A 21,811-nucleotide genomic window follows, 5' to 3' on the forward strand; every position below is an offset into this window, starting at 1 on the left:
ATAGCGTTATTATTAATACGTAATAAGTAATTAATAAAATATTGGCGAGTGTGCATCTCTGTTTCAAAAATTACTTAAAGCCCCGCCTGCCACGAGTCTTTGCGTCGAGTCTAGTGTCAATTTAGATAATATGAGACTATAGGCGTTATTGGGTGCCCAGATAAATATTCCATTTTGGAGTAACAGGATTTTCGTTCTTCCATAAGGCAGAAAAGTTTAAATACTTGTACGATCTACACATAGATATACGAACACAAGCGATGAAACTAAAAAAAATATTTTAGTTTATTTAAAAAACGAATAAACATTATAAGTGCCCACTCGCAAGTTAAGACTTGACACAGTAAAACAGCCACAATAACAAAGTTATTAAAACACAAAGTCAATTTACTCGAAGATGCAACAGTTCACAAGTACCTATATAACTCTTGCAACTGGGTATTACCGACGACACTAAGTACTAAGTACCCAGTAAGTACACTTGAGAGACTTACCTTCCTAGCGCAAACTAATAGAATACGATATAATAAGAATATTAAGTGAAGCAAACGGAAGTAGATCTTCTTCCGCAGTGACATTGTCTCTTTAGATATTAATTTCGATGTTTATTGATCGAGAAATAGATTAAATGCGTGCATCTCAAATTAATAATGTTTATATGATTTATGAAGTAGAAAATCGAACACACAGCTTTGAATAGAGCTCTGTAATTGGTTCATGTGCCACCCTATGCGTCCATGCGCACTGTGAGACCTCATAGTAATGTTTGTGAATACGGCGTCTGTGTTTTGAAACGACAGCTTATTAAATAAAACTTTCACGCATTTTTTATTTACATTATCACTTATTTGGCGAATTAAAATAGCAAGTAACAAATCTCCTGTATTGTGTAGTACTTTTACTGTTCAAACTAATTCAACAAAGATTTTTAATTACGGGTATTTAAATATTTTACGTGAAGAGTGCTAGACGCGATGATCTCGCTTGTTTAAAGACATTAAGCGTAAAGCGACCGTGCCGCGGGCAATGAAGTGGGATTAGAAATTTACGTTGAACATAAAAATGGGAATACTTTTCCCACTTTACTGTATTTATTTTACGCTGTTGATTGTAACTATTTTACGCTATTTAACCTAAATAAAACTGCACAGATTAGTATGAGAAAGATAGTATAAAACAAAAGTACCTATATAGGTTCTCTTCCCACAAATATTATGAATGTGAAAGTTCGTATATGAATGGATGGGTGTATGTTACTCTTTCATACAATAACTATTGAATAGATTTTCATGAAAACCTTGATACTCAGGGAAAGCAGTGGAAACTACTGAAAATTGGTAAGTTCATAAGGTTACTAGCTGTTCATAACACTGTTAGTGCCTTTTCACACGTTCCGGTTGCTGGCTATCCGGCGCCGGGTACCCGGTGGTGAAGTGTATGGGCATGGTACGGAGCTTTCACATGTTCCGGCGTAAATTAATCCGGCAGGCGGTCGCCGGGTGCGCGCCGGATCCACCACTGTACGTCCGGTCGCCGGGCACCGGTTAGCCGGCGGCCGAACTGACAGTGGTGTATGGAACACGCAACTAGCTTTCACACGCGCCGGCCGGTCAGTCGTCCAGGTACAGTCTGCGAGAGTTGCAGTTTCTCATTTTTGTATCCTGACGTTGCAAAGAGTTCTTCAAACGGTTATGTAATTCGTCTAAAGTAGTTGTACTTGGAAAACCTGTCTTCATGTGCTCGTAAATCTGGGAATAATGTATAGAATGCACCTAATGCTTCTCTTTTCATATTAATAATTTCTTGATATTTCTTTCCGGCGCAGATATTTTCGTCTTCGATTTTTTTTTTATGCATAACAAGGCAGGTATTTGATCACAATCGCACCTGATGTTAAGTGGGATGCAGTCTAGGATATAAAAGCCACATTGCAATTATTTGTTCACGGTCCATCTTTGAAAGTATGAAATGAACGAGACTGTACTCTTGCCGGCTCTCCAGTCGATGCTGCCGTCATCAACCGGGGCGTGTGAAAGCTCATTTGACGCCGGGTAGCCGGCGCCGGATAGCCGGCAACCGGAACGTGTGAAAAGGCACTACAGCTGAAATAAGGTAAGTAGGTATTTAGTGGTACTTGATGGTATTTTAATATGTAGGTAAGTAATATGTATTAGTAGTTTCGAAACCATTTAAAAACAATAGACTGGACCATCCAAGGAATCATCTTATTAATAAATGTAGTATTAGTTTATTTCAATTAAACTCCGTAGTTTGTAAATACCTATGTGATAGTTGCTTCAAACATTTAAAGGATTTCATTTCGATCAATAAATATTGCATTAGATATCATTACCATGGTCCTTATAAAGATACTTGACAAAGGCCTTTGTTATGCTCATAGGCCTACATAGGCCTCCCCCAAACCTTTCCATGCTGACCGGTTGAGCGGCCTGCGTCCAGCGCCTTCCTGCTACCTTTATGATGATGTTGAAAGGGATACAGCAGAATAATAGGCAATCTGTATGGATTCTTTGGTCGTCCAACAAATGAAGTCCTGGTCGGACAAATGAAGCGTAATGTTTAGCAGTTTTTTTTTTTATAACTTAATATTTATTTATTTAGAAAGAAACCAATCAACAGTAGAAATACAAAATTGTTTATTCAGAATCAGGTTTGAAAAGTTTTATTTTCCAAAATTTGTGTTTACCTGACTATTAATGTGTAATAATCGATTATTAACCATTAGTGTTCGTGAACGTGAATGAGTGTAGGCAAATGAAAGAAAACAGTGTAATATCACTTTTCAAGTTCTCTCAAGAGGTCCGCGTCAGGTTTCAGTGAAACTCAAGGGATATGTATCATTTAAGATTTTAAACTTCGCGTTTCATTTCAACTAAAATAAATTTAACTTAGTCCTAAAGGTCGCTTTCGTAGACCAGTATATTTCTGTTTTAGTTGAAATGGAACGCGAAAGTTTATGTACTCATGGCTTGACGTTTTGGCTGCTATGCTGCAGCCGGGGACACAAGCAGACTGTCACCGTGGGCCACGGCATATGCTGAGTGGGGTCCCGTTGCAGTGGGCATCTTGTTGGTGAATGGGTGGCACTGCTCAGTTTACTCTTGTTTTTATTTTTCTTCTTTTATGTGCCACTGTCATGTCTATGTAATTGCCTGTATTTGTATGATGTCCATTGTAATAAATGTATCTTTCTTTCTTTCTTTCTTTCAGACTGAGCATCTTTCTATCATGTACATTATTTTTTATCACTAACTGAATGTTTCTAATTACTTGATATTTAATTTATTAATAACTTGACTTGTTGAAATGTGCAAACCGTACGAAGCCATAATCTAAACAAAAAAGGTCCCGGGTGTTTGCTAGTATTCCAATTTCCACATTTCCTATTTGCTTTTACATTAAATGCTTCATAACTTTCAATGGCTTCATGTCTGTTTGGTGCATTTTGAATTAACTTTTATGAGTTTTCAAAACATTCAAAGGGATTCCATGAATGGGGCTCGACACCTTCGCATGCTCCAAAAACTTGTATTCATTGTAAGTCCAGCTTTAACGGTAATTTTAGAGGAAACGCCTAGTAATTTTCGTTGCAATTAAAATGCAATTACCTACTTCGGACGAAATTAATTTTCGCTATCTAAAAGTCTATTAATTTTAACAGTAATTATTTTTTAATCATTTTTAATGTTGTGGTAACAAAATAAGCCGAATGACATCCACTGCTGGTCAAATTCCTCCTCTAAGGATTTCCATAAAGACCGAAACGAACGAAAGAAATAAGGTATTCCTCGAAGTGCCCCCATTTTGAGACGAACCTAATGAAATGCACCTAAGCTAGGTGTTGGCAACCCAACAACGCGCGGGAGGAGACGTGCGGGCGGCGTACAATGACTAAGCACCTCGGGCCGACAGCGTCATCATCGGCTGCGCTCGGCTCACACACTCGCCTTTGGACACCATAGTCGTCGCACGAATACCGCGTACTCTCATAATTTATTGTAATTAGGCTGGCGAGAATTACAGCAACCTATTTTTATACAGTCCACCATTTTATTTCTTACTAATATTCGTTAGGACCCTAACAGATCGCTGACGCCTACCTCACTATCGCACACGCCACCGCACCTACAAACCTGCATCGCGGTATCAAAGTTCGCCGCTCTGACCGAGTATTACACATATAGAAAACCGAGATGGTACCTATCTAAATAACCGGACAGACGGACTTGGTCCCGAGTATAACCCGGTCGGAAGGAAACAATTCCCTCTTAGCTACCTTATTGTGGTATCGTCTAATCCCACACACCTCTTTGTTATGTTGCCCTGGTACTTATTATTCATTGTAGTGAACATTAAGTTCAAAATCGTTATATTATTAGTAAACAAAGGTGCACTTCCAGGAATAATTTAGGTGCACTTCATTAAGTGCGCCTCAAAATGTGTGCGCTTCGATAAATAAATACCTCAACGAAACGGAATGAGAGTCAGCATAATACTTATTACTGATTGAGGTTTGATCACGAAAGTTTTTGCGAACCAATTACTCGTACATTTGAGGTTTCCACAAATATCTAGAGGCGACCAATACTTCAAAGGGAAATTTTCCGTTGTATGAAATATTGCAGTTAAACCATCCTTGACTAATCGAGGTATCGGGGCCGATGCAAACGGGAAAGAAAAGCAAACAAAATATTATTTGATACCGCTTTTTGCGGAGCGTAAAACAATAACTCGTTTCAACGTTCGTGTATTCTTATTCGATTTCGATTTACCAGCCATTGGATTGTTTGACATTCATTATTTTTCAGTGTTTATTGTTTACACATTGTTTAGTGCTCAGGGAGATACACTTTAGCCCTCATAAAATAACAAGTCTGTTTCATCTAATTTTATTAATGCTTTTTTTTCGTTTTATTGGTGGTCCTCTTCTCTTCTTCTTTTTTGATGATGTTGGCAATACACGTCGAGTAATGGTATACGATCAAGTAATGATATAATGAAGGATGATAGATACACCTTCCCACCCTTTGAGTCTCAGTAAAGTTGTGGTGCTTTACTGAGACCTCCCATGGACAACTTGAGAAAACCAGAAGAATCACGATGCACTGTTTTGCTTCATTTGCCCACACTCATGCACATTTACGAACACTCAATGGTTAATAATCCACCATTATTACACATTAATAGTCGCCTAAACACGAATTTGAGAAAACAAAACAAAACCGCTAACATGACGCTTCAGATTCCCGCCAATAAAGTTTAAAATACTGAAGAGAGTCTAATGTTCCATGACACGTTTTACTAGAAAGATTTTTTCACTCTCAATTAAATAAAACTATTAATAATATATTTAGAATATTAATAATATAAATTAATTAATAGTCGAAAATATAACAAAACAGTTTATAACTACTCAGAAATAAGCTGATTCAATTATTAGAAGTACAAGGTATAAGCCATTAATTACTTATTAGCACCTAATGGACGACGTGATATGATTACCTACTTACAAATTACAAGAGAACCTACATAACAAACCACTATTACTAAAATATAAAAAATATCTTGGACATTTTACACTGCGCTTCTAGTCCCAAACTAAGCAAAGCTTGTACTATGCGTACTAGACAACCGATATAAACATAGGTACTTAAATACTTTTACTTATTATACATAGAAAACACCCAGTCCAATATAAAAAAATATGTTCATGCACACAAATGTTTGTACAGTGCGGGAATCGAACCCGCAACCTCCGGAATAGTAGTCCGTTTCGAACCACTACACCAAACGGCCGAAATCCAGCAATACGCAGAGCATTCAATCATACGTATTATTGTGAAAACACCACTGTTAATGAACCAGCGAGCATCACTGCTAGTGCTCGTACCTGCTTAATACCTCGACACACTACCGCGGATATGCGTTGGAAGCGACTCAAAGCGGAACCCGTCGAATATGGCTTCGACTGACGTATCTCATATGACCCAAACCAGGCGACATCGGTCCACATCGGGACAAGAGCATCATGTCCACCTACTTACTGCTTAGGGTTGCCAGGTGTCCGGATTTAGCCGGACATGTTTGGCTTTTTACGAACTTGTTCGGCCAAATATTCTCTATTTAAAGATAAAAGATAAAGATAAAAGATCATTTATTCACCGAGACAAGGTAATACAATAAGGTATCTTGTCCGGCCTGTCCGACTTTTTTAGGCTTTTTACGCGCATGTCGAAAGTCGAGCCACCGAATAATATCAAACACACATGAGCATGTTGTGAGCTATCGATACGAAGATGATAGTTGTAGTATGATACTAATTACACCCCCCGTCCCCCCCGTGACATGCTTTAAAAAGGTATGCCCGGCTTTTAGGGTTAAATGTCCGGCCAAATTAAGCACCGAGTCCAGCTTTTGTGTTTTTGGACCTGGCAACCCTATACATGTTGACAGTTTTTCGAACATGTTCTGAAATTCGGTAATGAAGAGAACTTTCCCTCAAATGGAAATTGATTGACAAGACTTAATGAACTTGCTGATGATAAAACGTTGCTTTAAACAACATCTTTTGCGAGTGACGCGTAAGTATTAATTTTGGTTTAATCGAACCGTTTTATGCCCTCAGAGATCTCCTTTTTCACATAGAAAAATCACGTAGAGTTAGGCAATAGGCATAGCTACTATACGAGTATGTCTTCAAAACAAAGTAAATCACTTTGTGTTTGGGATAGGTTGCAAGAACGTCAACCGCGACCACTTAAAGGAAAATAGGTACGAGTATCACCAGATCTGTTCATCTCCGCGAGTTTTCATCGAAAACAAAACACGCGCGGCGTACTCTCCTGGGATATTTAATCGACAAGGCACTCACGAGCGAACATTGACGCACGCACGTGTATTCTTCACCCATTTTCATTGTAAAGACATAAACATGTATGATAGAAAGTAGAAAAAATTGTGGTGTATTAAATACTGTGCAGTATTTAACTGCCTGAATATTAATAGAAACACAAAATATAATTTTTATAAGTTGCCTGAAGACACTCTGTGAGGTAAGTAGGGTAGACCGGGTACAATAGTACCACGGGTCAATAGTACCATCGGCGATATTTCTTCATACAAGCGACGTTACGCTGTGTGCATAGCGTCAGAATATGCGCTTTTTGTGTTTCCATCCGCTCACCAGTCGGCGGCGCTTGCGCTGAGAAACGAAGGTGTACAGGAAGCATTTTTGTTTTTTGCCCAGCCGCAGTAAGTTTTTACGTCAAATACATGAGCCCATAAGTTGCCTAATATGCTATTAGTTACCAAGGTATTGTTGTCAATAGTTTATTCAGGCTCTAAACTTTGTATCGACAGCGAATTATTGGCATTTACTGTGAAAATGACTGAATTTTAGGTGAAGTTCTCTTGACTACCGACTTGGAACAATTGTACCAGTCTCCATGGGGTCAATTGTAGCGGTACAATCAACCCCGTGGTACAATTAACCCCCGGAACCTTATTTTATACTTACTACATAATATTAAAATGGTTTTAAAGTACCTATACTTATATAATAAAATAAGTTTATTATAAAACATTCACGTGGTTATTATTTTTACAATTATAGGCATACCTACCTACTGAGATAATAGTCTAGGCTCATTCATAGTTGCATGCATTAAGCATTAATTAGATACATACTTAATGTGTTTTATTAAATAAGTAGGTAGATGTCCTAGTATCTAAATGCCATCTTAAAATATTTTAATATAGGTTTCTAAAACCCTTCTGAATATGTACATTTTAGCTTAATTCAGTACGTAACTAAGTATTTAAACGTTTTGTTTTAGATGCCTCGACGTAGAGTCAAAAATACGGATCGCGGATCAACGGATCTATTCCTTTATGAACAGGCTTATGAAAAAATCTTAAAAGGTCGAAGCAGTAGTAGGTATAAATAATCAGGGTCAATTGTACCAGGGGTCAATTGTACCTTCATACAAAAATAGATTTTTCAGTTTTGATATTTCTATCATTGTTATTATGCTTATTGTTGTTTCAGAAGCAATATCCGAGCCAAATAGATGGCATACTATGTAGAAACAGTTAGTTTTTTCGTTTTCATGGAAGAAAAGTTATTGTTTTGTTTTTAAACTTAAGTGTTGATTTTTCATACTTGTTCCTAAATATTTTCGATCTCAATTAATAAAGACTGATGATTGTAGGAGATTAAAAGTACAGAATACCAATAAAGGTGATGATTAGATAAACATAACTACTTTTATTGCCTCATATATTATTGGTACAATTGACCCGTTGTAGGGGTCAATTGTAACATGAGAAATCGTACAGTTCAAATTCGTTTTTCATTAAGTATTCGAAAGAATAGTTCAACTCTGCATGTTTAAATTTGTAGAAGAGTCTAGCTTTTACAGCATCCTAACAGAATAAGTTATATTTCATTAGATTTCTCAATATTTAACACTTTCCAAAAAATGGTACTATTGTCCCCGGTCTACCCTAAGCGGTTAATATTATTCAAGATATTTTATGATTAATCATGCATTTCCTTCGCCATTTTCCGCAGTTTGGCACTTCACGTCATACATTAATTTACCGAAGTCAGCCCTATGGCATATACCGATCACTGATGTACTCGTATACGTCAAAGAAACGGTGCTCGACTTTTGAGACAATTTACGAGTATTACACCATACGACGTTGAGCATACATTTTATAAGTACCTTTGCGAAGAAAACTTTCTGTATGTACTTATTATTATTCTGTGGGATCACACTAGATCGCGCGGCACCGCACTGCTGGTGTGCCCACCACAGATATTTCTATGTAAGACCACACAGCGGCACCGCTCCAAAGTCGCATCGCATCTTATGCTTTGGCTCTCATTGAGTACATTTTAATAAAACAACAGAACATCGGCTAACCGGTTTTCAGATTGAAGTAATATCAGCTCGCATCTGCTGCGCCGGTCACATAACAGACGCCAGTCAATTTGTTTACTCATAGACTTCTAATATGGCTCAATATCGACAAGGCCGACAGATTTGTGAGCTATCTGAAGTATGCAATCAGTTTTTTACTTGATTGCACCAGGAGGATTTGTTCTAAATGTATTTGTAGTTCACTCATAAATGAGCTTTTATTATTTATTAATTTTTATATTATTTAGCCTATGTTGAACTTTATGTAATATTATGTAGTTATTATTAGGTACTTACTTATACATAGAGTCTATAAGCATTACAATATTCAGTATTACTAAGTAATAATAGTCTCGAAGGAAAAATCTTATAATAGCTTCATGTTCCAAAACTGCTACCGTGAAACCGAACGTCACTTCAAAAACTAACAAAAGAAAATAGAAGAGATTTCGCCGGCAAAATTGCCAACTGCTACGTCAATATTGATGCTCAAAATCTCCGGGTACGTCACGTCACGGGCGAATGTAACAAAAGCAACGTAACAGCATGCCATCGGACATCAGAATGAAGTAATTTCGGCTTCCACCCTGCACTAGCCACGGGGGCAACTGGGAAATGGGAACGAAATGAGCTCTCCCTGCGTTAGTTCTCGCGTCGCTTCGGTATGTCGGCTTTTGATGCGTAAATCCCTATGCTAAAGGCTACATCGTTTCAGAATAACTGCACAGCGCTGTGCTGTAGAGATGAGCAACGTTGAATTCCGACAATTGCGATATAAATGACTTCGAGAATTCTCACAAATAATTAAAATTCTCACTGTTGCATTTCTAGTTCTCGCTGAAATGATTTTCATTGAAATTATTCCTCGTTAATTTTAAAGCTTGCAGAACATTGCGAGGTAATAAATGCTATTATGACGTTAGTATTCCAAATACACTGCAACAAACATAAGAGCGATGATCAATAAAATCTAATGAAACATAATAGTTACAAAGTAGAGCCCTCCTCGAGCTTCTAAATTATTCAAAGACCCTCCACCAGCTGGAAAATTACCAACACAATAACACTTTTGTTCCTCATTTTTATATTGAACTGGGCACTTTTATTACAGCTCATTATATGCTTCTATTATTTGAAAGGGAGGAGTAAAAGCAACAAAACCTGGTCCTGAAAGGGTGAATGACTATTTTGAGTATTTAGGGACAAAAATCAAGTCCTCCAGTGACATGGCCCGCTGTTAGCTTGGTCCACGGGCCAAGTCGCTGTATTGAATTTTTAAATATTTTTTCTTCCCGCAACTGGGCTCACTCTTAGTTTTTTTTTAGTGTAGATTTCTGCTGATTTGGTGTTTAATTTATTGATAAAACATTTCAATGTAAAAAAAAAAATATTAAATCCAGCGACTTGACTCGTGGACTGAGCTAAAAGTGGGGCAAGTCACTGGAAGACTCCAAAATTCGAACCCTCATAATTATTTTTTGTGAAGAGTACGGTAGTACTTAATGTCAAGTAGGTATCTATTCTACACAATTTACCAGCTAATCCTGGAAGTCAGAAAGTTTAAAAGCTACTTCCTTTTATAACGTAATAACTACTCGTATAATGATTTCTTTGGAGGTAAAAAAATGTCTTCATTAAATCATACGTAGATACATAACAAAATGTTGAAAGTTTTCCCGCAAGGAAAATATTTGTGGCGTCCAGTCTTACAACGCCATCTATCTGTGATACCCTAAACTATCTACAGAAATCTTTCAGTTAGGTACTCGTAGCATTTATAGATCACTGAACGATTACAGCTTAATAGTTTCTTTCTAAATTACATAGATGGAAGCACTATGTAAAAGTGTCTACCAGACCATAAAATATGTAAGGCTGGATTGCACCATCTTTATAACTTTATTTGGTAAACTTCAAAAATCTGTCAAACTCTATAAACTGAAAATACCAAATATCGTTATAGTTACGGGTAAGTTAGGTTGCAACTCAGTCTTATTTTCAGTATTGTGAATGGTATTTCACGGGAATTATTTAGTTACAAATTCATATTATCTATCCATCCCCTTTGCCTTCCTACAGCCGACAGAACAGACAGCCTTGTTAAATGCAATCAATCTAGCCGAAGTACTAATAGTGGACCAAGCTCTGGATCCATCATCCATCACTAAGGTGCTATTCTTACTGCAGACCAGTGCTGCCAACCACTGAATAAAAACGTATTAAAAAACGCTATTCTCGGAAATCGAATAGGGAAATTTGATGAGACTCCACGGCTGGCGTCGCGAGCGGAAATTGACGGATTGAGTCTTCGGATTGAGGTAGATTTAGAGCTAGGTAGTATTAAAATAAGCTGCTGCAACGGCATAAGCATCCGCTAGTTTATAAAATCCTTTTACCTTTTATAAAACTGTAATGTTGGTTCGGATAGCAATAAAATGGTTTAAGCAACACTCTTTCGTGTGGTAAGAGTTTTCTCTCAAATCGGAGGTTCTAATTTTGATTTACAGGGTAAACTCTATAACAGAGGTCTATGATAATAGGTAAGTAGATAGGTAAAATAATTTAAATTGCTGGTGGCTTTGAACATTGTAATGGATGTTGCAACCTCCACTAATTACGGTTTTTTAATTATTGCTTGCACTTTCAACAAAGTTATAATAAAACTGTGACTTTTTTGGGTAACACTGATTAATTTTTGTAAAATAAGGCTTCAGCCTTATGCAACTCTGCAACTCATTGCACCACCTTATTTAACCGTAACAATATCAGTATCTAACTGTTGCTTTTTGTATGGAGTTTGACAGATTTAAGACGTTTGTCAATGTTCAAGTAAGATGGTGCAACTCAGCCTGAGAGTACATTTCGATCTATTACAAAATAGGTGTAAGTATTAAAATTTGGACCGTAACTTGTGGGAACCATTAACCCTAAAGTGCGGCAACAAGTTTGAATGTTACAAGTAGTTTTGTCTTAAATATGTAGTACTACTTTTCCCAGGAACCCTAATCTGGATTAAAGGTCCCTAAACTTTTTATTTAATGTGGTGTCGTAAACTAAGATTCCATACTTTTTGTAGGGTAGGTCATCAGTTGATTGTAATTTCTAAATATAAAATTCGTTTATTGAAAAAATACATCTACACTCAGCATCAAATAAATCGCGCCTCCCGCGACAAAACTTATCAAACGTATGCATCCCCATATAATAAACATAATAACTATTTTATTTTTATGGTTCTCTTACCGGTACTCACCCAGTGTCTATATTATGAACCCATTCCGTATTATCGTAGTTATAATGAAGTAGGTAGGTATAGTACGAAGAAACGATCGCCTACTATCTAGTAACCTGATTTCATCTTCCTTTGATATCAATAGAAGGAAGGTAATTACACTCTACAGACCTAAGCTGTTTAAATATTAAAGATTAATCGAGTCATTTCCCGGATCTTAGTCGATTCTGCACCTTCATATTTCTTTTACTTCTTTCAGATTAAATATATCTGAACTATTATTATCTTTTTCATACTAACTATTGGTTATTAGATACAAAAAAACCGGCCAAGTGCGAGTCGGGCTCGCGCACAAAGGGTTCCGTAGCAGCAACAGTTAAATCAACCTATCTCAAAAACTATAAGAGATACTTTGATCAAACCAAAAATCGTTGAAAGAGTTAATTAGCATGCATCACCTCTATTTTTTTTAGAATTTTATACCCCGTAGTTATAAAAATAGAGGGGGGGGGACATACTTTTTACGACTTTGAGAGCTGATATCTCAAAAACCGTTCACTTTAAGAAAAATGTTTTTTAGAAAACTTTATATCATTTTAAAAGACCTTTCCATTGATACCCCACACGGGTATGTACATCGAAAAAAAATTTTCATCCCTCAGTTACATGTATGGGGGGCCCCACCCCCAATTCTTTTTTTTACTATTTAGTGTCATAATTTTGTAGCGGTTCATACAACACATATTCCCATCAAATTTCATCACTGTAGTACTTATAGTTTCCGAGTAAATCGGCTGTGACAGACGGACAGACGGACAGACGGACAGACGGACAGACGGACAGACGGACAGACGGACAGACGGACATGACGAAACTATAAGGGTTCCGTTTTTGCCATTTTGGCTACGGAACCCTAAAAAAATGAAAGTAGCCTTTAAAGAAAGGGCTTTTCACATGTCTCATTGTCATTACATTTTGGGCGCTATTTATTTATTTATTTATTTAGGAAAACCAGTCAGTGAGTAGCACGTGGAGACAAAATATAGGTAGGTACATGGCAAGTTTTGAGAAGGCGCTAGAAAAACCTTCGATGCCAGAAGCTCATTCATGTAATTATGAAAAAATATAGGTAATTGCTGTAATTTTTCTATTTTCGTCTAATAAAATAACTACACAATATGGACATGCAATAAAGTATTGAGTATTATTATCAATCGTAATATTTTCTCTTTTCTATACACTATACCGCTGAGTGTAAACTTTCTTGCAAAACAGTGTTACTTCTATCTGAATGGAGCCATGAAACTTCGGTATGCCAGCAAACAATTACAGCGTCAATTTAGAATGTGTCGTTACACTCAATTCACTGGCTCATTAGTGTCGCAAATGATCACAGAAACATCGATGTGTGATAATAATCAACTTCTTGCTATTTAATGCCGATCAAATTCTGTGATTCGCAGCCTCACATAAACAAGGTCGGGTCATGAGTAATGTCGTCTGACATTTAGCTAATCGCGCGTACATTTTATACAGGATGTAATCATCAATTTATTTTTGACGGTCGCTCTCGTAATTCTGGGATTAGGTACTTGTAGAACGTCTACGAACGATTGCTTATTTGCACCGTAGCAATTAGTCTGTTAGTAGAAACAAGAGAAAAATTAATGCTTTAACTGTTTAAGAAATAAAGCAATCTTAAAAAAAACAATTGAGGATAAAGGTTCAACTCGAAGGGGCTTCTGTGAGCTATATTAATGTGATGAAAAATATGTTTGCACAGTTGACCTACTACAACTTAAATGACTAAGGCTGAATAGCACCACCTAACTTTGACCATAACTTTATCGATAGGTAATCGGCGTTTTTTGTATGGAGTTTTACAGATTTTTGACGTTTGTTAAAGTTGAAGTAAGATAGTGCAATCCAGCCTGTGTGATAGATGTACCATTGTCTTAACTTATCTGTCTTTACTTTAAACCCTGCTGCACTGTCGATAGCAGAATACATTGGCGACAGCCGAATTTTTGACATAGTATTTTGAATATAAAAGGTTCAATTAAAATTAAATATAATTCTACATAGTTGTTCAGTGGTTTAAAGAGTTTTTCCAAAGAAAGCGCTTGCCAAGTGCAAAGAATGCAATCTATACTAATATTATAAATGCGAAAGTAACTCTGTCAGTCTGTCTGTCTGTCACGCTTTCACGCCTAAACCACTAAACCAATTTTAATGAAATTTGGCATATAGATAGTTTGAGTCCTGGGAAAGGACATAAGATAGTTTTTATCCCGGTTTTGGAAACAGGGACGCACGCGATAAAGTTTTTCTATATCAGACAAAATTCCACGCGGGCGAAGCCGGGGGCGGAAAGCTAGTAAAATAATAAACTAGCTCGGGTCTATAGAAAGGAAATTGCTAGTCAAGTTACCGAGATATTGTAAAAGGCAACGGAACTCCTGCCATGTCAAATGCCTCATCTTGATAATGAGACGGAGACTCGCTTCTTATCTTAGCAGCTCTATTAAAATCACTATTATTAGGTAATAACTAGGTACCTTACCTACCTTTTCTGATAAAAGACATCCTGACATAAAAATCTATATCACTTAGAAGAAAGACGTAATTTTTCTCCCAAACTATAAATGTTACGGGATTCTTTTGATTTTTTTCTGTTGATACAAACCTTCTACGGAATTACAGAACTGCCCTAACTAAAACAATTGTGATGCATTTTATTAGTGTAGTTAAAATTGTAACCTGTATTATTATGTTAACTTTTGATTAAGATAAGTTTAAATTACTGTCTAAAGTTTTGTGGTTCCAATTTAAGATGTTTTGATTTAGCTAGCTAAGTTTGGCTACCCTATATTGATTGCCACACACATAGAATCAACAGAAGCAAGGTAACTCTGCCAAATAAGGTCCTGTCTCGGACCTTTTAATTCGATTTCTACTCATTCGTTTTTCTACTCATACTTACATCGACTCAAAAATTGAGGTCGATGTATGAGTAGAAAAACTAACAATAAAAATCAGCGTCCTATAGTTTGGCGATCGGAGTAGGTCAATAGAGCGACTCTAGATCGAAGCCAAATTATTTATCGATACAGTGTCACGAATCGTTTGGTCGGTATCACTGCCGGGCACTTTATTGTCTGTATAAATGATGGCAGGTAGCATTTCAATAAACATACACGTTAGGTCGAATGCCCGCGTATTTTTATGTTTAAAAATATTTTCACTCAATATACATTTACAAGGTATATGGGTTACCAGCAAGTCCACTTTCAGTTACATAAATTAAGCATTTTACAATGTCTTTACAATAAATTTTTAAGACAACACCAGTATTTTCACTTTTAAACTGACGATGGTTAAGCCTCTATACAGATATTTCACTTTTAAAACCAGTCCACAAATTCGATGTGTAATGTATTTTTATCGCGTACAATATACTAAAATAAGGTCAAGGGTATAAAATACAAAGTATTATTCATTCCTCTTAAAAATATGAATCTGGATAAACATTAATAGGTATGGAATTTTATGAGACAGCTTCAATAACATTTACTTTATGTACCGAATGCACACGTTTTGGATCAAAGCACTGCAACAAAATGCCAAGGCCGTTCATTAATCAATCAGGTGATATGTTAATTTTAGAAGTCTGTATTTTATAAATCAAATACAGTCAACAGAAGACCGACTCTTGTAAGTTGCAAAGTAGCATCTATCACCTTAACTTATGATACCTCACTTCAACGTGCTGTCTGTACATATACGAGATCGTCTCCCATATCCAGATGTTTCTCAGTGGTTTACACTCGCGAGCAAATTAAATAAAAATACAACTGAAACACAAGCTTGCTTTCTCTGAAAATAAATCATGCAAGCTTTCGACTTTACAGCAAAAGTTCGGTCGGTTATTCAGTTATTTGAATATGAAATAAAAGGACATGGAAATGGTAATAATTATTTTAACGACTAACAGTGTATGCGCTGGAAAACAAATACATTTAAAATAACTGGAACTTTGTAGCAATTATGCAACATTCGTAGACTTATCTCATTTATGTTTGCCGAACTGAACTCGTTCGCACAAATCCAGTTGTTTAATAAAGTTCGTGTTCTCGAAATCCGTGATATTATTAGATTTAAAGGATACTAGGTACATTACTTTGATCCCACTTAATTAAGGACGTTCTTGCTCTCTCGCTCTCTTATTTTCACGCCCCTCTTGTAGCGCAGATCCACATCAGCTTTGCTAATAATATTAAATAGTTTATGAGAAAACAAGTCAAAGATGCCCTGAATCTGTATAAAAATAAAACGATGGTGTTTACCAAAGATATCATAATAATATTATATTTATGACGTAATTAAACAACCTAAGGCAACAGTGTGCGCTATCTCACGTGCTACTTAGATCAATATAGTATATTTTTTGTTGTAAATACCTAAAATTTGGTGAAAGCCATCATTCATTTGTTTTTGTTTTGGATCCTTGATGTGGTATTTTTTGTTTCTTGAAATATAAATTTTAAGTGGACTATTTCAGTGCACTGATGTGTATCTTTCAGGAAAACACACACCTGTGTTTACCTGAGGAAATGTCCCATGCCAAAGAAGGTTGCTATAATTAGTTTTTTAATTCCCATACGAATGTTTATTCTAGCTTCAAACGTCATCAATCATGTGTTATTGGTCTATTTGAACATCAATGGCTGATTGCATTATGCAAAACAATCATATAACTGCCAAAGCTAATAATAACAAATCGTCAATATTTATAATTACCGCGAGGACTTATCTCGATGAGTGACATGATTGTAGATACATAACTGTGCTGTGTAATGAAAAGATTCCTATGCACTATACATATTTTATATGGAACATTTGGCTTCACATCTATTTAAATATAGTGAAAGTGATCTTAAATAATAATATGTTCTGACATATTAATAAAAATAATTTATTGTTCTGCATTTCTATTATTTAGGTCCTACCGGCTACCGGAAAGCGCAGCGTAGGATGTCCATCCACACAGTGGACCGACGACCTCATAAAGGTAGCAGGAAGGCGCTGGATGTAGGCCGCTACCAACCGGCCTTTGTGGAAGTCATTGGAGGATGCCTATGTTTAGCAGTGAAATGATGATGATGATGATGATGATGATTAGTTTTTATTCCTTACATTATATTGTTGGTGCTAACTGTTCAATTTAGCCAAAATGTTTATTTTACCCGTACCTAATTTCGGAGTAATTTAATAAAAGTTTCCATAATGAGCATTGTGGACACTAAGCACACTTTGTAATAAGGGTTAAAGATATAATTCTAACTTTAAAATATCATACAGTAATAATAGCCGTATCCCAGATGGGGTTTCCCATGGGAAACATCAAATGACAGCTTCCACCCAAACTTTCATCCCCTATTTAACTTTTAATTAATGAATTCTCTGGCATTTTCATTAATCTGCATCACCTACGTCATTAAAACATTTTAAATTGTGCTTCTTTGATATTTTAATAACTATTTTCTTGGTGTCGTGACCAAGAAAAATTATCGATTGACATTATTCACCGTGAAGTTTTAATTACTCTGGAAAATTGAGGGGTGAATTAATATTAAAGCGGCCATTGTTCCCTCATAATTTACAAAACAGTCTCCATGCATTTCCTTGACTACCTTCCTGCTTCATAATTTATTCACGGAATTGAAACTACCCGCTTCAACATTTTTCATTCTTTTAAGGTCTTAGCGCTTTGACGAAGCTTTATTACATTTAGAATTTACGTTGTTTTACATTATCTACCCTTAACATGCCTTATACATTCATGAGATTTTAGAGATCTTAAATGACCCACAATATGCAATAAGGAAGGTTGTTTAGAAAATTGAGTGTCATCAACAGAAATACGTTTCTGGGTCTGTTATAATATGAAATGTTTTAGTCGCCGTTTGCTTTTATGTGTAATTTAATTATCAATTTATGAATTCAAAATAATTATCTTTTACTTTGAACTCGCCACCACTTTTCAGAGCCACGCGTGCCGTGCGTAAATCGTCTTTGTCGTAAACAAAGGCATTAGAGAATTAACAGTTAAAATAATTCATGTTTACAAGTTGGCGTGTGTCCACGCGAGCGTTCTGCGGTGCTTCACAAAATTAATTTATCATTTTCATGCGGCTTTTCAAGTCACTCCGCATTCACAATATTATTAACATCGCCATCGGAACGTTTTAATGAATTCATACACACACCGGCCATTTGCAACATAATTTGAATTTCGTGAATATTCCAATCGGCGTGCAGTTCATATGCGCTAACTAAAATATTCCGGCTAATATCATGTGCGTTTTAACAGAACGCCATTCCGACGAATGCTAAATCAACGCCACTGCAAAATAAATAAACCTTGTATAGAATGACACTAAGTGATTAAGATAAAACGGGGCATCACGTTAACTTAACTCACGTTTAGATTAAATTAAACTTTAGTCGGCCGTAATAGAGTCCAGACTTTTGAAATGAAAAAAGAATTTGCATTTTGGCACACTAATTAAAAACGGTTAGGAATCCGTCGATGCACGGCCGGCGTATTGACAGAAAATCATTGGCAGCGTATCCCACAAACAGAGTAAGCGCTTGCGACAGCCAGGTGGGGTCGAAGGGAGATAATTTGGGAGGCTGCGTGCGCGAGCAGGGCACGGCAGCACCAGTCGTAGACGAACGATCATCCACTCCACACGTTTTTCCAAACCTAGTAAGGTGTGTGGGTCCACGGTCTCGTGTTGTGACATGTGTGTGTTAAGTGATTGCGTTAAATGAATTTTGTTTGGTTTTTGATCCTAGAGAACCCCCTATCGAGATGTGGGATGACGCGGACATAGAGGAGGAGACCAAGGCGGCGGAACCCGAGCCGGAAGCGGCGCCCGAGGCGGCTGCGCCGGCGGCGGAGGCCGCGCCTGAGGCCGAGCCCCCCGCTCCTGAGAACATTGTCATGGGAACCGAGCCGCGAAAACTTATATTCAAACATTGGATCAGGTAAATAGCAACTTTTCTTATCATTATTGTACCAGCAACATAGAGTATAATGATAACACTTGTGGTTCTGCAATCGGAAATAATCAAACAAAATTTTGATTGAAAATAACTTATTCAGATTTTACGTAGCCAGTGCCCAGTGTTCTCAGGCGAAGATCGTAACCCATTGCATAATTTGCAGGCCAAAATTCCTCCAGTACACGTACCTATACGACTACCAGCACAACTACTACGACGACGTGATCAACTACCTGGACCGGCGGAACAAGGGGCTGCCGGTGGAGAAGCCCCGTGCCCAGACTTGGGGCGAGCGCGCCCTCCGCACCTACCTCTCAAAGAGCTCCTCAAGCTTCAGCTCGAGGTCCTCCAACAGAGACTCCGCCCTCCTCCGCCACATCTCAGCCGGCGCTCGGTTCCATCGCTACCACAGCAAGTCCCTCATCTCGAGGAAGTATTCCAAACTAGGATTTAACACCGTCTCCATCTAGCTTCGCTCTAACACCCTGCTTGACCTGGCTACGCGGACCTCCCCCGCCCGTTCGCGGCGTGACCTCTCTGTCCATGTTACAGGATTTCCTTGGTGTGATGGCAGTGCGTCGGTCACCGCATGAGTGGTTCGCCACTCAGTGACTTTGCCTGTTCGGAAGCCGTCCGCATTCCTAATCTAATCTGTCTTATATGTAAGACAATAAACTTTTAAGTTTACCAATTGTTTCATTTACCCAATAAGCTTGCGCTAGTAATAAATAGGATTGAATTGTAAAATTAACTCAATTTACTTTATCAATTGAATCGATAAACATTTCCAGTAAATGCAAAGCGATGGTATTTCAGAGTAACAAGCTAAAGCGATATTAACTTTGATTAGTTAACTCAAACATTGACTAGCATGAATCAGTATTGATATAGACCAATTTAGTTTTCCTGTGAAACTGATTTTATTGTAACTGGCATAATCCATTGGTAAGTGATGTGCGTTTACACACGAATACAGCTCTACTTTATTAGATTATAATAAAATAAATCAAAAGCAGTATCTCAATAATTTACGCCGCTATAAAGTTTTGAAATATAGTCGGTCTGCTCTAAGCTAGGTACACTCATATTGCTAAATTGTTATAAATAAATAGTACTGATTACTATCCTCGACATAAATAACTCAAAAGATAGGTATATAAATATTTTATATTTAGTTTAAATCCCAACTGGTTTACTCCGAGCATAAGATTCCAAAGTTTGTTGTTATCTTTACATCAGCGGTCGAGTTTCTGAGAGTCTTTCAGAGACGCGTGCTCGAGGAAGTCGCTTTAAATCATAAATAACATCTAATCCTTTAGCAGGCCATCGTAATTGATGCCTATCAAAATGATTAGCAGTTAAGACGAAGAATAACGCCCTATAATCCGACTCGCCGGGTAATAAGGCATATCAGATTAATTGCTGATAAATGACCCCTATTAACTTCGCCTAAATAATAAATCTGGGCGCGACAATTAATTAATAAAGTTGATTTATGAATTAATAATGAAATAATCTACGCGGGTGGTTAGAGAAAAACCGTTAATCTGGAGTGCCCGCGTTAGAGGAGAGCTGTCGAAAAGATCATTGATTGTAAGCTGTTACCATCAAAAATGTACTTATGACAGAGTGTTAGACTTTTAAAGGACACATCATAAATAAGATGACAGTTTAACAAACGAGAAACACTTTTGAACACGTAAAACGACACTGCAGCTATGTCCACCAATGTCACGTTGTGACACATCCACTCGGCAGGCACAGCTCAGCATTTCAATGTCGGGATATCTAAAATAACTTATCTTTGACAGTTCAGTGAATGTAATCGTTTGGGCGGGCGCCAAAGCTTGAGCTACCTAGCAGGTAAATCAGGCAATCGGCCAAATTGCAGATAATTAAATGTTACAATGACCAAGACAGCCTAGACATCGATTGGATCGTACTAAGCAAGAATAGAAGTTACGAAACCGCGATTGATGTAGTGCAGCGATCAATTTATGCATTGATATGAGAAACAAGCTGCTGCGTTAAGAAACAGATGTACGACTAGTTTGTCAAGTCGTACATTTCAATTTAAGCTCTAGACTAGAGTGGTACCTAAAGTGGTAATTAGGCACAATTCATTGAGATTTGTGATAGATTTTTAGACGAGTCAGTTATGATTTTTGAAAGTACATTATAAATAATTTGCTCAAACAGTTATAAAAGGCTTTCTTCCGTGTAATATGTATACCTAACATAGGTTACTTTAATTTTTATTTTATTTTTATTTTATTTGTCTAACAATGTTTCAACAGCATTAATTTGTACATAAATGTGCAGGAAGATACAACTTGAACATAAGCCAATTAAAGAAACACATTCTTTTACTAAAACATTTTTAAATAAGTTAATGTGACTAAATACTTCATTTTGAGTTTAAAATCACAGTATTAATTGCAATCAATATTCATTTGTTTTTAAAATCATGAACGTATAAAAAACGTGATAAAGTTAAGTAACGTAGGTACCTAAATAAAAATAGTAGGTCTATGTTCTTTTTCTATTTTAAATTTTATAT

The 21,811-nt window shown here is 36.9% G+C and overlaps 1 protein-coding gene across 1 annotated transcript; it reads left to right on the forward strand.

The window, feature by feature from the left end:
- The first annotated feature begins 18,757 nt into the window (after positions 1–18,757).
- Fln (flightin) lies at positions 18,758–19,938 on the forward strand. Its single transcript, XM_028321455.1, has 3 exons — positions 18,758–18,957; positions 19,042–19,233; positions 19,415–19,938. Exons 1-3 carry the CDS (start codon positions 18,773–18,775, stop codon positions 19,719–19,721), a joined length of 684 nt encoding a protein of 227 aa, XP_028177256.1. The 5' UTR covers positions 18,758–18,772; the 3' UTR covers positions 19,722–19,938.
- Positions 19,939–21,811: the final 1,873 nt, after the last annotated feature.

Source organism: Ostrinia furnacalis, unplaced genomic scaffold (genome assembly GCF_004193835.3).
Source record: "Ostrinia furnacalis isolate ACB-3 unplaced genomic scaffold, ASM419383v2 OfSCF7532, whole genome shotgun sequence".
Taxonomy (NCBI): domain Eukaryota; kingdom Metazoa; phylum Arthropoda; class Insecta; order Lepidoptera; family Crambidae; genus Ostrinia; species Ostrinia furnacalis.